This window comes from Halichoerus grypus, chromosome X (genome assembly GCF_964656455.1).
Source record: "Halichoerus grypus chromosome X, mHalGry1.hap1.1, whole genome shotgun sequence".
NCBI classification, from domain to species: domain Eukaryota; kingdom Metazoa; phylum Chordata; class Mammalia; order Carnivora; family Phocidae; genus Halichoerus; species Halichoerus grypus.
In genome coordinates this window covers 16,556,710-16,570,788 of record NC_135727.1, presented here as the reverse complement: position 1 = coordinate 16,570,788, position 14,079 = coordinate 16,556,710, and the positions used below count along the sequence as shown (strand labels likewise).

The following is a 14,079-nucleotide window of genomic DNA, read 5'->3' as shown; positions in this document are numbered from 1 at the left end:
ATGCCCCGTGTTCGGTGAGAAGCCCTCCCCGACTTTCTGGCCGCTTGTCCCTTCAGCCTGTAGAACTGCATTTCTCATTCCTCTGTGGCAGGAGTTCCTCGAGGGCTGAGCCCTTTCCATATCCCCGGCGTGTAACGTTCTGCCCAGTGCGGCCAAGTTGGCCCGTGCAAATGTGTTGACTGAAGGAAAGACTTGCTCTGTCCCTGCCAATGGCAGACCTTTCTCTTCGGCCACAAGGAAGAAAGCTTATTTTTGAACTCAGTGTGATTTGTAACCTGCTGATGTTTCTAGGTATTTGGTGAGGACAATTTCCACCACAAGCCTTCCTTTTAAGTAAAGCGGAGTTTGTCTAATCCAGCAAGATTTTCCTGGGGCCACAAGGAATTGTTCTCATGCTCTACTTTGCCGGGGCGCTAGAAGTCATATCCACAGTGTGGCCAAAGGAGCACGTGGAAAGGTTTCACCTTTAGATCCTTCGCTCTATAGGATATGTTAGGAGTCTTTTTTTTTTTATTTTAAAGATTTTATTTATTTATTCATAAGAGACAGAGAGAGAGAGGCAGAGGGAGAAGCAGGCTCCCCGCTGAGCAGGGAGCCCGATGCGGGACTCGACCCCAGGACTCTGGGATCATGACCTGAGCCGAAGGCAGACGCTTAACCGACTGAGCCACCCAGGCACCCGTTAGGAGTCTTTTTAAAGGACAACTAAGCACATCTTTAATTTCACAGAATCCCAGACTATTGGACTGGACTAGATCTTAACCAGGTTCTGGACTGTTCAGCGGAAGGGGGCGCCATTCTCACGGATTCCAACGGGAATGACCCCTCCCTCGGGTTGTGTTTTGCGCAGCCTCACGCAGTGTCCCTGCTTGCTTAACCCTCTTCATTTGCAGAGCATACAATTTAGGTCCTCAGAGCCAACAGGTTCGCTCCAGGTCACGCAGACTCTGCCCCCTCCCCCCTCCCCAGTCTGTCTCCCACTCATCCTGACCCAAACTGCTTCTGGAGACTGGGAAACTAGCGAAGATAGTGTTTGCTGTGGTTGCGTGGATAATGGACAGGATGCCTTCAGCTAAACATGACCTTTAAATGCTTTATCGCTTATTATTTGCTTTTGCTTCCACATCCAGCTGTACTGGCCCAGTTGGCATGACTTCAGCATTCAGCATCTCACACTGCTGCCCTCGGGGCTGCCGAGACCCAGGTGGCCATTCCTCCCACCAAGTTGCCAAGCTGTGTGCTGTTTGCTCTGTCCCTGGCTGGCCTTCTCTGTGACCCGCTCTTAGCTGCCAAGTCTTCTTTTGGCTTCTCTTCTTTGCATTTGGTGCTGCTTTGTTTTTGTGGCCGTGACTGACCAGTCACCGTGATCTTTTCCTTCTCTTCTACAAACCATTCAATCAGAGCATGTTGGCTGCTGGCCTTGGGTCTCTGGTTCTTGGCCGCTGTCCATGGTTGCTGCGGGTGCCGAGGGGGTGCTGCTTCTTTGCCAGAACTTTTTAAATTTCTTTCTCCCCCCTTTCCTAGATTTGGGGCTTTCTGAATGTTTGAAGATGCCAGAAGGGTTGTCTCCAAATAGTTGTGGCTCTATTCCTAGAATTCCCCCTTGACTCTTATTTAAAGTGAAAATATTGTTTGGGCAGAAGAATCTTGGTTAGAAAAGTTCAAGTAGATCAGACAGTCAAGAGCAAGTTGTCTCTATCAAGGACAGTGCATTTAAAAATAGTCCTTCCTCTCCTCCTCACTTCATGCTCATCATCCATGTCAAAGTAAGGTAAATACTGAGGTGTTTGGGTAGGTTCGATTGGACCTGAACAGAAGATTGGACTTCTTGAGCCAGAGCCTTCCAGCCGTAATGGACGAATGCACTGTTTGCATCTTTGCTGTCGGTCATTAATGCTGACAGATCTTTCTGAAACTGATTGCTTGCTTTAGTTCCACTTGGTCAGTCAAGACATAGAATAGAATTAGATCAAGGAACTATTAATTTGTTAGAGGTTAGTGGTTGCTTGCACTTTATATATTGTTCATTGTATAATCGGGAATTTCTTTGTAAATGTTTGGTTTTCAGGCTGGTTGGAAGGAAAATCACGCAACATTCATGAGTGAACTAAAAAATCTTCAGGCTTCTGGACTGACTACTCTTGGTCAGGCTCTAAGATCCTCATTTGATTTGTTAAATCTCAATAGATTAATATCTGGAATAGACAATTATGGACAGGTAAAAAAAACTTTGAGTGAGTACAGCTAATTTATTTTGGTGACTTGGGGTAAGAGTTTAAAATTGGGCGTGGTTACCGAGTTTTCTGCTACTTTTCACAACTGCCAAAAGGAAGTCCGTATCTTTTAAATACCTGCTTTAAAAAAGATCCCTCTTTTGGGGCGGGGGCGGGGGGGGTCCTTGTATGTGGCTTGATCATATAAAATATGTAGTGAAAATTGCCTCCCCATCAGATCATCAGCTATCTGAGAATGGAATGAATAAATTGCTGAGAAATATTGGAACGAGGCTTTTAAGGAGAAATTTTCAGTGTCCTGAACTCCCTCGTCTCTCCCAATTCAATGGAAAAGCTCTAGAATAAGAGAAAGGCAAGATAGCATCTGGTGCTCCTGTTGTCCTTACTCTAGAAAACTCTGCGCACAATAACCAGAGTCACTGTCCCGGCTCCAGAGCATAAGTCACTACTGAATGATATGAATTCCTCAGTTTATTCTGAATGTTACCTCAGCAGGGATCCTTATTTTGATTCCCACCCGCTTCAGTCCCTAATCTTTTCCTTCTTATTTATCCAGGCAAATTTTATCACACACTTGAGACATCCCTAGATGTCTCGATGTAAAGGCAAGGCAAATGTAAAAAAAAAAAAAAAAAAAAAGTTTAAATACGATTTTATTACTTTACATGGCTCTAATACTTTTTAAATGTATTTTAGGGGAGAAATCCATTTTTTTTAGAACCATCTATTTTAATTACCATCACAGATGGAAACAAGTTAACAAGTACTGCTGGTGTTCAGGAAGAGGTGAGATTTCATTTTTTTTTTTTTTTAAGTTTCGCTTAAATGGCAGAGAACATGCCGCTATTTCTGTGGGAGGCCCGCATTGCCAGTTAAGAATAAGTTTGATCAAACCTTCCATCTTCACGAGCCCTGAAAGATTGTTGAGTCCATGAAAGAAAAGTGACCCTGTTAACTCTTTCTTCACTGTTGCACGGGTTGTTATGATGAAACGTCTCAACTTTTGCCTTATCAGCTTCATCTCCCTTTGAATTCTCCTCTGCCCGGAAGTGAACTAACCAAAGAACCTTTTCGTTGGGATCAAAGGTTATTCGCCCTGGTGTTGCGTTTGCCTGGATTGGCTTCTATGGAACCAGAGCAGCTAGGCAGTGTACCGACTGATGAGTCCGCCATCACTCAGATGTGTGAAGTCACAGGAGGTATTGGCAATATCTCATATTTCTAAAGGAAGAATCCAGAGCAGCAGGGTATGGTTCCTCTTAAGCGCCATATTCTGTCTTGTCCTGCTTTCCTCCCGAATCTTATAGCTCTGCTGCTTCTTCTCGTCATGAGTGTGAGGTTGGCTGCCAATGTAGTTATGATCCGTTTGAGATGTATTTTAGGATTTCAAATGCTTATATTGTTAAGTCGCATTTTATTTGATCAAACTCACACTGTTTGTTCTTCCTTCTGGTATAGGTCGCTCCTACTGTGTTAGAACACAAAGGATGTTGAATCAGTGTTTAGAATCTCTAGTTCAGAAAATTCAGAGCGGTGTAGTTATTAACTTTGAAAAAACGGGACCAGATCCACTTCCTATTGGAGAAGGTACAGTAGATGACTTTTTTTCCTTTTACCCTGGAGAATGATCGGAGATGGGGAAGACATTAAACGCGTAATAGACATGGTCTTTACTGTCTACACACATTCATGGGGTTACACACATCCCGTCCAAACAGCTGCCATTCATTCATTGCCTGGGTGGTCAGATTCTAACAACTTTAATTCAGTGTCAAATCCTCTTACGAAAATTCTTCCTTTTCCCTACCCTTTTCATATCCCCTGGTCCTAGTCTGGCGATACACTGCATTATTCACCTCTCAATTCACGAAATATCTAGAGAATCACTTCGCAGTGCCACTTAACCAGTAACCTGGTTTTGGTCTTGTGAGCCCCAAATGTGCCAAGCAATCTTTAGGAAATCCGTGTTTGTCACCGCATGTCAGCAAGAGATTGTGAATATTTGTCCAGAAACTGCTTAATGTCCTATAAGATCCTACACCGGGATTTTCCCGCCCACTTTTTAACTGCTGAAACTTTTCTCTTCAAGTGACATTTTACAGAAAGTTCAACATCGCAAAATAGTTGAGCGCAGAAGTACTGTTGTATAGGGGAAGGGTCTTCTCCCTCATGTCATCCCCGCGCCGCTAGCCTCCCTGGGAGCACTCTGCAAGGCCGCTTCTCCTCGTTCCTGGGCGCTCACACACATCATTACCCATGGTGCTTGTCTCACCTGATCCATACATTGGCATTGCGTGGCCACAATCAGTGGGGGCTGCTCAGAAAGACACATGCTTCTGTCTGAAGCCATGGATCCTGTGGTTCCTGACCTTTTTGATGTTTAGTTCCCAGAACCCTTTAAGAAGCTGTTGGAAATGTAAAGACTGCTCTCCCTAGAATAATGGACATAGGCCACACAAATACAATTTGGTATTTAATTCTAGGGTTTCTTGGACGCCACTTTAAGAACACCCACCACGGAAGACTGAGGACTCACAGCCTATTTGAAATTCATTAAATTAATTGAGGAAGGACACGTTCTCTTGCTAATGATTGACGGTTCCATCCATACTTCTGTGTTCATTATCTTAATGTGAACTGGGAACGGTTCTATGGAAAGCCTATTGGATTTGGTGTCCTGTAAATAGCTCAGATTTTCTTTCTAGTTCCATTTCCCCTTTGTCCAGGGTTCTTAGCCTTTGAGATTCTGAAGAAAGCTAAGAACTCTCTCCTCAGAAAGATGCACATCCCCAGAATTGTGAGCTCAACTTCAGGGGGGTCTCTTGGTCCCCTGAAGCCATTACATGTATTCCCTAGAGATTCATAGACCCTAGTAAATCTCCTGGCGTAAAGTAATTACTTGTTTTTAAAGTGACACTTAAATAAGTAAATCAAATGACCTGTAATTTAAGAAATATGACTCAAATCATTAAAACGTCTCTTTTACAAATATAGACTATTGAATCATTGCATTAAAGGTTATATAACTCTGCCTTGCCCTCTTTTGGTGGACAAATGAAATATGCTAGTTTAAACAATTCAAATACATTCGGGATACATCCTTCAGCATTATACAATGCCCAGCTTCCATGGAATTTTAATGGTGGCTGGGGAAACTATCATGAATTTGTCCATAATAAACTCGATGCATTTGCTTTATGTTCCCTCCCCCAACTATATATGTAGATTGTATCGTCAACATTCCTTCTATTCTTTGAGTGCATCTGGATTGTTTTTATTTTGCCTTTGTGGTCATTGGGTCTGTTTAGTAAAGAATACTTTTTTCCCCCCCATCTAACTGGGAATAGAAAGAAAATCTAAATGGAATTTATGACCTACTTTGTCAGATCCCAAAAATGTAAAAACTATACCAAGGGATGAGCAATTTCATTTACCTAATTTGAAAAAATAACTCTAGTGGTTTGGTGGGGGTAATTTATGTGTCCAAATTCAGAAAATTGAAAACTAATTTTATAATAGTTTTCCATATAACTAGGTGTTCGGGGCATAGTTAAGGATGGGGGTGGGGTGTTGGATTAGAGGGATGGATTAGATGAAAAATGCTAGAGAGAACATTCAGAAATCCTGATAGAGTCTTTGATTTCTCTCATTTTTTTCACGAAGTACCTTTTTGGCTTGTTTTGTACTTTGCCTGGAGCTGGAAATTTTGTGCAAGAAGATCAGCAGCTGTAAAAAGAAATTGATGCCTTAGTATCTGTCTTTGTTTACCTTTTAGATGGACTTATGGATTCATCCAGGCCAAGCAATTCATTTGCTGCTCAACCATGGCATAGTTGTCATAAGCTCATCTATGTACGACCTAACTCTAAGACTGGTGTTCCTGTTGGACACTGGCCAATTCCAGAATCTTTCTGGCCAGATCAGAATTTACCTTCACTAGTAAGTGTCATAAAACAAAAAGGTAAACATCATTCCGGATTTTCAGTTTGCTGATTACAGTGACCCTTGTAAAATGGCTTTGAGGCTTTTTTTTTTTTTTTAAAGATTTTCTTTATTTATTTATTAGAGAGAGAGAGAAACAGCATGAGAGGGGAGAGAAGGAGAGAGAGGGAGAAGCAGGCTCCCCGCTGAGCCAGGAGCCCGATGTGGGACTCGATCCCAGGCTTTTAAGCTATACCTTTTCTCTCTGGCTGGAAGTCTAAGCTTGTACCTAAAAACAAGAGAGGACTTCCTTGGTCTTCTGGCATTCTTTCTTTTAGTTGCCTTTTGCCACTTGAACTGCCCACTTTGGATGTTAAAGCATTGTTATTTTTGATGGCGTCGCAATCTGTGGCTTGGTTTTTATTTCCCAGCGGCTGACTTGATTGACATGGGAAGCGCCATGTCCAAAGAGCACTAACATTGTTTTTCGTGTACATCCTCAGGAAATGAAAACTTAGCTTGCACCTTGCCTAGGTTCTAGAAACACATTCAGAACAGAAGCTCTTCTACTTCCTCCTGGGGAGTCATTAGACACCTAGTGGAACTTTGTGGACCTGCTTTTCATCTTTTTGTAATCCATGGACTTGCGTTCCTTGGCAGTGTACCTTTCGGTGATGGATAATTAAGCAGTATTTGAAAAATGATCTCTAAGCGAGGACTTTTCTTTTTGTTCACTGCATTTGGGAGAAGAGGGTTTGATATTGTAGTTGTTCCTAGTACCAGATGAATTGGCTTTTTTGGGGGGAGAGGGGTGTCTACTAATGAGGGAAAGCATGTGGAGCCCACTCTCCCTTCATCTTCCTCCCCCAAGCCTCTGCACAAAGGCCAGAGTGAGCCTTCTGGTGTGGGGGGAGGGGCACAAAACGATCACTACGCCTTCAGTTCAGCACCTTCCTGGTTCAGCCAATCTACATCCTGTGTGCGTTTTAGAAATTTCTGACATGAACTGTATTTTCTTCTGGATTACTCTTTCTAGGCTCCTTTTCCCAGGAGATGCCATGAGAATATAGGACTGAAGAGCCACTTCCACCCCTGCTGTGGGGGAGGGTATATCTCCTCCGCCTTCCCTCAGGGCTCCAAGGTGACACACTGGGCAGATCTCAGTGCCCAGTCGCTCTTAGCTCCAGACCCCAGAGTGAATGTTTTAGTTACGGATTTATGTCATTATTGCTAGTGACAGGGCTTCACTTGTGTCTTTATGGCTTTTTAAAAATCAGTTTAAATCAAAGAAGCCAGAAGTATTTCTCAGGTTTAATTAAAATGAAAATCAGGAGGGGCGCCTGGATGGCCCAGTCAATTAAGCGACTGACTCTTGGTTTCAGCTCAGGTCGTGATCTCAGGATCGTGGGATCGAGCCCTGTGTGGGGCTCCACACTCAGAGCAGAGTCTGCTAGTCCCTCTCCGTCTGCCCTTCCCCCCATGCTTGCACGCTCTCTCTCCCTCTCTCTCTCTTTCTCAAATAAGTAAAAATATTTAAAAAAATGAAAATCAGGAAAAACTGGGATGAAAGAAATTCCAGCTAACCCACACATCACCCCTGTTACCATCCCCCCAGCTTTAAAAGCACATTTGATGGCTGTTTTCCTCAGCTCCTCAAACATCTTGTAGGTGTGTAAATCACAAAGGCAAAGGAGTATGTTTTTCCCCTTTATAAGGGAAACGGAGATGTTTTGTCATATTCCTATTAGCCTGAGAGATCTCTTGGCAAGAAGAGGGGGCACCACGTCTCACCCTTGTCCCGGGGATTTGTCCTATCTCCTCATCTCTTCATCTCTACCAGTCCACTCTGGTACCTTTGCAGCCCGCCCAAAGCATCCTCGGCTCTAACTGGTCTGAGACAAGCTCGCGGGGGTGAGAAATTTCCCCTGGTCCTGGGTGTTGTAACTGGCTCATTTTTGGTACTTGCCTTGCTCTTTCCACGGCTTTACAGTTTTTCTGCTTGCTTGTTAGTGGCTCTAGCCCTGTCATTAGCTCCTTTGACAGCTTCATGGATTTCTTCTTCGCTAGCAGCATCTGGACTATCTGTAATCTCATGGTACAAAGGAATGAAGGGCAGGTCATGCTTGGAGGTTGCAAAGTGGATCTGAAAATCGGGGTTCATTCTATGGATCATTAGTGACTTCCCAACCGTATTCAAAGCACTTGTCATCTTTACTTCACTGAAATTGTAGTTATGAGTGTTCTAATTCACCTTTCCTCCTCCCAATGCCAAGTAGATGGTAGAGCTAAAGAATCCCTGTGCCCTCCCCAGATGGACGCTGTTGGCGATGCCCTCTTTTTCAAAGCACTGCTCTATATCTCAGCGATGGTTTCACAAAACACGGAAGGGGTTGCGGATTTGTCAGAAACGTAAGCTCGCTTTGGTAACGGACCGTATCTTCCCCTCTTGTCTTTTAGCCTCCACGAACATCTCATCCTGTTGTGAGGTTCTCCTGCGTAGATTGTGAGCCAATGGTAATAGACAAACTTCCTTTTGACAAATATGAACTTGAACCTTCACCCTTAACTCAGTACATCCTGGAACGAAAGTCTCCCCATACCTGCTGGCAGGTACTTACCCTTACCTGTTGGCCAAATGTCTGTAACCACTCTGGGAGCTGGGAATTCTTTTAAGAAGTTTCAAAGGTGGCTTCTGCAGCTGAGGCTTCGTGTGAACTTGACAGATTGGAAGTACAAGATCAATTTTTTTTTTAACGTTTTTCTTTAAATTCCAGGTAGTTAACGGTACAGTGTAATATTAGTTTCAGGTGTACAAGATATTTTTGACACAAAAAAAACCCCATAAGCCCTGAGACTACTTTTTGTGTTTCTCTTCCTGTACAAAGCACATCGGTGTGTGTAACATGGATTTTACTCGGATGCGGCAAGTGCACGTGTTACCGGCTCTTCCAAACAATATACTTCAGCCGGAAGGGCTTGCTGATTTATTAATAGACTCACCTTTGGATATTAGTTTGTAAAAATCCAGACATGGCAGTCACACAGACCTTTTATTGGGATATAATAAGGAAGTCCTACGCTGGAAGTGTGTTTGTTCTATTTCTAAACGCCGGCACCATATAGCAATCAGTAATTGTTAGCTTCTATTTACGCAAGAAACACTTTTAGACTGCCATCTGTTTCATCCTAAAATGTGAGATTATTGCTACTAGTTGTCTTTAAGCTACTTAAATTCTCCGAAGATGCTAAAACTGGGTAGGAGAAAAGAAACATACTTGAAGCAAGAATGTAAAAGTGTAAGAAACAGAACAATCTCATAAATATAATACTGAGCGGAAGATGCCAGCCATCAAAGATCCCATATCCTATGATTCTATTTTATCTACACTCAAAAAGAGGCAAAGCGGGCTGACTCTGTCAGAAGTCGGGTTGGTAGTTTCTCTTGGGGGTGCAGAGCAGTGACCAGCAAGGGACACGAAGGGGTTTCTTTCTGGTTGTGTTCTATTTCTTGATTTGGGTGCTGATGACACGTGTGCTTTCACTTTGTGAACATTCATTGAGCTATATACCTATGACTCAACGCACTTTTCTGAATGTATGTTTATGTTAACAGTACAATGCCCCGGAAATGTGCTAGGAATGTAGAGATACGGATGACAGAATGTTAACTCAAAACCACGATAGGAGGTTGACTTCATGGATTGACACAAATTTTGCAATATAAGCAAATACAATTACAAATCATACCTTTTCCCTAAAAAGAAGCCCTCTTTTCTGTATAGCACATTTCTTGTAAAGCTTCTCCAGAGGCACATAAGACATCCTGCCCTTGCTTCCTGCACCACCCCTCAAATAGGCCATATGCCTATCTCCTGTACCTTATGTGACTTTGGTTTAGTTTGAAGGCAAGGAATTAGTGGGAGTGAAAAGGAATAAGAGGAACCAGGAGCCAGGAAATTTGGCTAAATCATAATGGAGCCTGGATTCCAACCCTACGTCTGCCACCAGTAATGTGGTCCTGGGCCAGACACTTACTTTCTCTAGACGAGATGGTCTCTAATGATCCCTTTGAATCCCCCTCCCCCCATTCTATGAATCTGCAGGTGATAAGGAATTTGGAAAAACTCAGGGGGCTTATGAGAGGGAAGGGAGGGAGGGAGGGAAGAAAGAGAGAAAGGGAGAGAGGAACAAAAAACAGTGTTTCACCTCTCATGGGCCTCCTAGGCCTGACCCCCGATGGCTGTGTGTAACATTTTTAATCCTTTATGATGATTTCCCCCCTCTTCTGTTCTACATACTTAGGAAATAGGGGGAAATCCACCATGTGTTGCTACACTTCTTTGTTTCTATTAAGGTTCAAATTATGACATGAAATCTAGTAGATGAGTCCTTAAAGTTCATTGTTTTGTGGGGTCACAAAAGACACAGAAAAGATTTATTCTTAGCTACGACTAAATATAGCAAGAGTTTAGTCAACTGGTAGGTGATATGGCTGGTACCAGGAATTAGCAAGGTGAATGGATCCTGTTCACCATCACGGTTTGACTTTTGCCTTCAATGATCCTGCTGAAGGACTTCGGGAAAGGCAAAGGTCTAGGTCCCTAACTTGGGCCAAAGAGGAAACAGGGAACAGAGAGGAAAAAATGGTACCCAGAGGACATCAGCCCAGCATATCGAGTGTACGGGACCTGACCGTATAATCAGGAATCATCAGCGAGGAATAAGATGGTAGTCACATGGAATAAAGATTAATGTTTTGATCGTTACTGAATGTTTGCTCTACCAGCATCATGTAGAAGAGAAAATGCCTTCCAGATTGAACCAAAGTATCTCCTTGCTGCCTCCAAATAATTAGCACCGGTGTCCGGCTCATAATAGGCCACTCGATAAGTATTTACCCGATGAAAAATGCTCCATTTTTCTCAAGTCCCCACTCTTGTCCCCACTTGTTCTTTTGAGAAGTCCATTTGTTTTCATGGCTGGTATCACTTAGTGGTATTTCAGCCTCGTTTGCCATTGTGCTAACCAAGTAAATATTTGGGTATTGTTGATGTAGCCCGTGGTCTCCGAATGGTGACCGCATAGTCCGGTTTCAGTTCTTAATATAACGTATAAAGAATTGCAATCAGAACGTTCTTATTTAGTATGGCCTATTTGGACATGACCCCAGGCTAAAAGCGCTATTGCCATTTTTACATTATAGTTAAGCTGTGCCTTAGGTGTCATTCTGGAATGTTGCTGGGAGTTTGGTTTCACATAAAATCCTCATTGTCATAACTGTGTCTGATCTCATGTTGTTAGGTATTTGTTACTAGCAGTGGAAAATACAATGAACTTGGCTATCCATTTGGTTATTTAAAAGCCAGTACGACTTTAACTTGTGTAAACCTCTTTGTGATGCCGTACAACTACCCGGTTTTACTCCCTCTTTTAGGTAAGTAAAGTATATGCCACTTCATCGTCTTTAAGATGCAACAGAAATGAAAAATAGGAGAACGGCTAAGCGTTTTAAATGTAGTCAAAGAATAATTGATATCAGGGTATAGAAAAGGCTAAACACCGGTTTGGAAGGATAGAATTTGCACACTGTTTTCTGTTCTGTTTCATTTTGTTACTTCTGTTTTTTTTGTTTTGTTTTGTTTTGTTTTTGTTTTTGTTTTTTTTGCATCAGACCGAAGAGACACTTAGCCTCTGGTGTGGCTCCTGTCACATTTTAGGCTGCGAGCACCAGTGCTGACGTTCCCCGCCGCGCCCCCCAGCCCCCTGCCCCCCGTTTCAAGTGACTTGGCTTTTCCATTGACTAATTTGGGACCAAAAATTCCATTGATTGGGGTTAATGCTCCAAGAATCTGATGGTTTTCTCCAGAAAATAGGGCTTCTGTGCGGGGTATTGGCTCCCACTCGTTCCCCCATAAAAGCATCTTAAATGCTCCGGAGGCATCTGTTATAGGCAAGTTAAGGAACTAGGTACGAGCGTCAATTCTGCAATCACTGTAGTCGGAGAAGCTGTCGTTTCCATGGTAAAATTCTACAAGGAGCGACTCCAGAAGCTGCTACCGAGATATCACTGAAAATGTGTGTAGAGATTTTTTTTTTTTCTCATTGAAAGAGCTGCATCTGTTTGGAGCAATATAGTCGTACCATGTGGTAGGTATCCTTCTAGTTGTAAAGTTGGGATCATTTTTATTCGATGGGGTTTCTTTTTCTTTTTTTTTTTTTTTTAAAGATTTTATTTATTTATTTGAGAGAGAGAGAATGAGAGACAGAGAGCATGAGAGGGAGGAGGGTCAGAGGGAGAAGCAGACTCCCTGCCGAGCAGGGAGCCCGATGCGGGACTCGATCCCGGGACTCCAGGATCATGACCTGAGCCGAAGGCAGTTGCTTAACCAACTGAGCCACCCAGGCGCCCTCGATGGGGTTTCTTAATTTTTGCAAAAAGTTTCAACCTTTGAGTTTTCATCTAGTCATTAAAAGCATAAGATTTTTAGTGCTATAAGTAGTGTTTGTACTACATGTACTGAAAAAGCAATTCTTTCAAATGTTGCAAGTTAAGCAGATTAAGAATGGGTCATTATAAATGGATTAGCATGATTATTTTGTATATAGTCTACGAACTTTCTTAGTCCACTCTAAAAATGTCCTCTCAAAGGTGATTGTCATTGATACAAAATATAGGTTATGTCTTTGAGATTAATAAGGGTACCAATAGAAAGTACCTATATTTTGTGGATTTGTTTAAATTATTTATAAGTTCAAATAGATTTATTAGTTAATGATTTCTTAAAAAATGTTTTTACATGGGGGTAGCTGACACACAGTGTTACATTAGTTTCAGGTGTACAACATAGTGATTGGACAAGTCTATACCTTATGCTGTGCTCCCCTCAAGGGTGGCTGCCCTCTGTCCCCATACAGCGCGGGTACAATACCATTCACGACGTTCCCTATGCTGTGCCTTTCTTCCCCGTGACGTGTTCATTCCGTAAATGGAAGCCTGTAGCTCTCACGCCCCTTCACCCATTTCACCCCCACCCCCCACCCCCCTCCCCTCTGGCAGCCATCAGCTTGTTCTCTGGATTTATAGGTCTGATTCTGCTTTCTGTTTGTTTATTCATTTGTTTTGTGTTTTTAGATTCCACATATGAGTGAAATCATACGGTTTTTCTATTTTTTAAGATGACATCTTATTTTCAGATAACTATAGACTCTCATGCAGTTGTAAGGAATAACACTGGTGCAGCCACTGGGGAAGACAGTATAGAGATTCCTCAAAAAGTTAAAAATAGAAAAAAAAAGTTAAAAATAGAATGACCCTATGATCCAGTAATTGCACTACTGGATATTTACCCAAAGACTACAAGAACGCTAATTCAGAGGGATCGTGCACCCCTGTGTTTATGGCAGCATTATTTACAATGGCCAAGATATGGAAGCAGCCCAAGTGGCCATTGATAGGTGAATGGATAAAGAAGAGGTGGTATGTGTACACAATGGGATATTACTCAGCCATCAAAAATGAAACCTTGCCCTTTGCAACTACATGGATAGACCTAGAGAGTATAAGGCTAAGCGAAATAAGTCAGAGAAAGGCAAATACCATATGATTTCACACCTATGTGGAATTTAAGAAACAAAACAAATGAGCAAAAGGAAAAAAAGACAGAGAGGCAAACCAAGAAACAGACTCTTAACCATAGAGAACACACTGCTGGTCACCAGAAGGGAGGAGCAGGGAGATGGGGGAAAGAGGGGATGGGCACTAAGGAGTCCACTTGTGATGAACACCGGGTGTGCATGCACGTGTTGAATCACTACATTCTATACCTGAAACGAATATAACACTGTATGTTCACTAACTGGAATTAAAATAAAAACTGGAAATTAAAAAAAAAGAAATAGGGGCGCCTGGGTGGCTCAGTCGTTA

The 14,079-nt window shown here is 42.6% G+C and overlaps 1 protein-coding gene across 16 annotated transcripts in view; it reads left to right on the top strand.

Moving 5' to 3' along the window:
• Positions 1–14,079, top strand: part of LOC118554931 (integrator complex subunit 6-like) — a 53,225-nt gene that overhangs the window by 20,912 nt on the left and 18,234 nt on the right. For 9 of the 16 annotated variants that reach the window (XR_013444706.1, XM_078064826.1, XM_078064825.1 and 6 more), the window contains 7 exons: positions 2,069–2,218; positions 2,931–3,020; positions 3,250–3,433; positions 3,693–3,821; positions 6,010–6,173; positions 8,613–8,765; positions 11,457–11,589. Coding sequence is in view for 12 of the 16 variants with exons in the window: in XM_078064826.1 (XP_077920952.1) it covers positions 2,069–2,218; positions 2,931–3,020; positions 3,250–3,433; positions 3,693–3,821; positions 6,010–6,173; positions 8,613–8,765; positions 11,457–11,589 (1,003 nt within the window). In the remaining 4 variants the exon portion in view is untranslated. Of the gene's footprint in view, positions 1–2,068; positions 2,219–2,930; positions 3,021–3,249; positions 3,482–3,692; positions 3,822–6,009; positions 6,174–8,612; positions 8,766–11,456; positions 11,590–14,079 lie in introns of those variants that run through there. The other 7 variants (XM_078064831.1, XM_078064832.1, XR_013444707.1 and 4 more) reach the window with 7 other exon arrangements.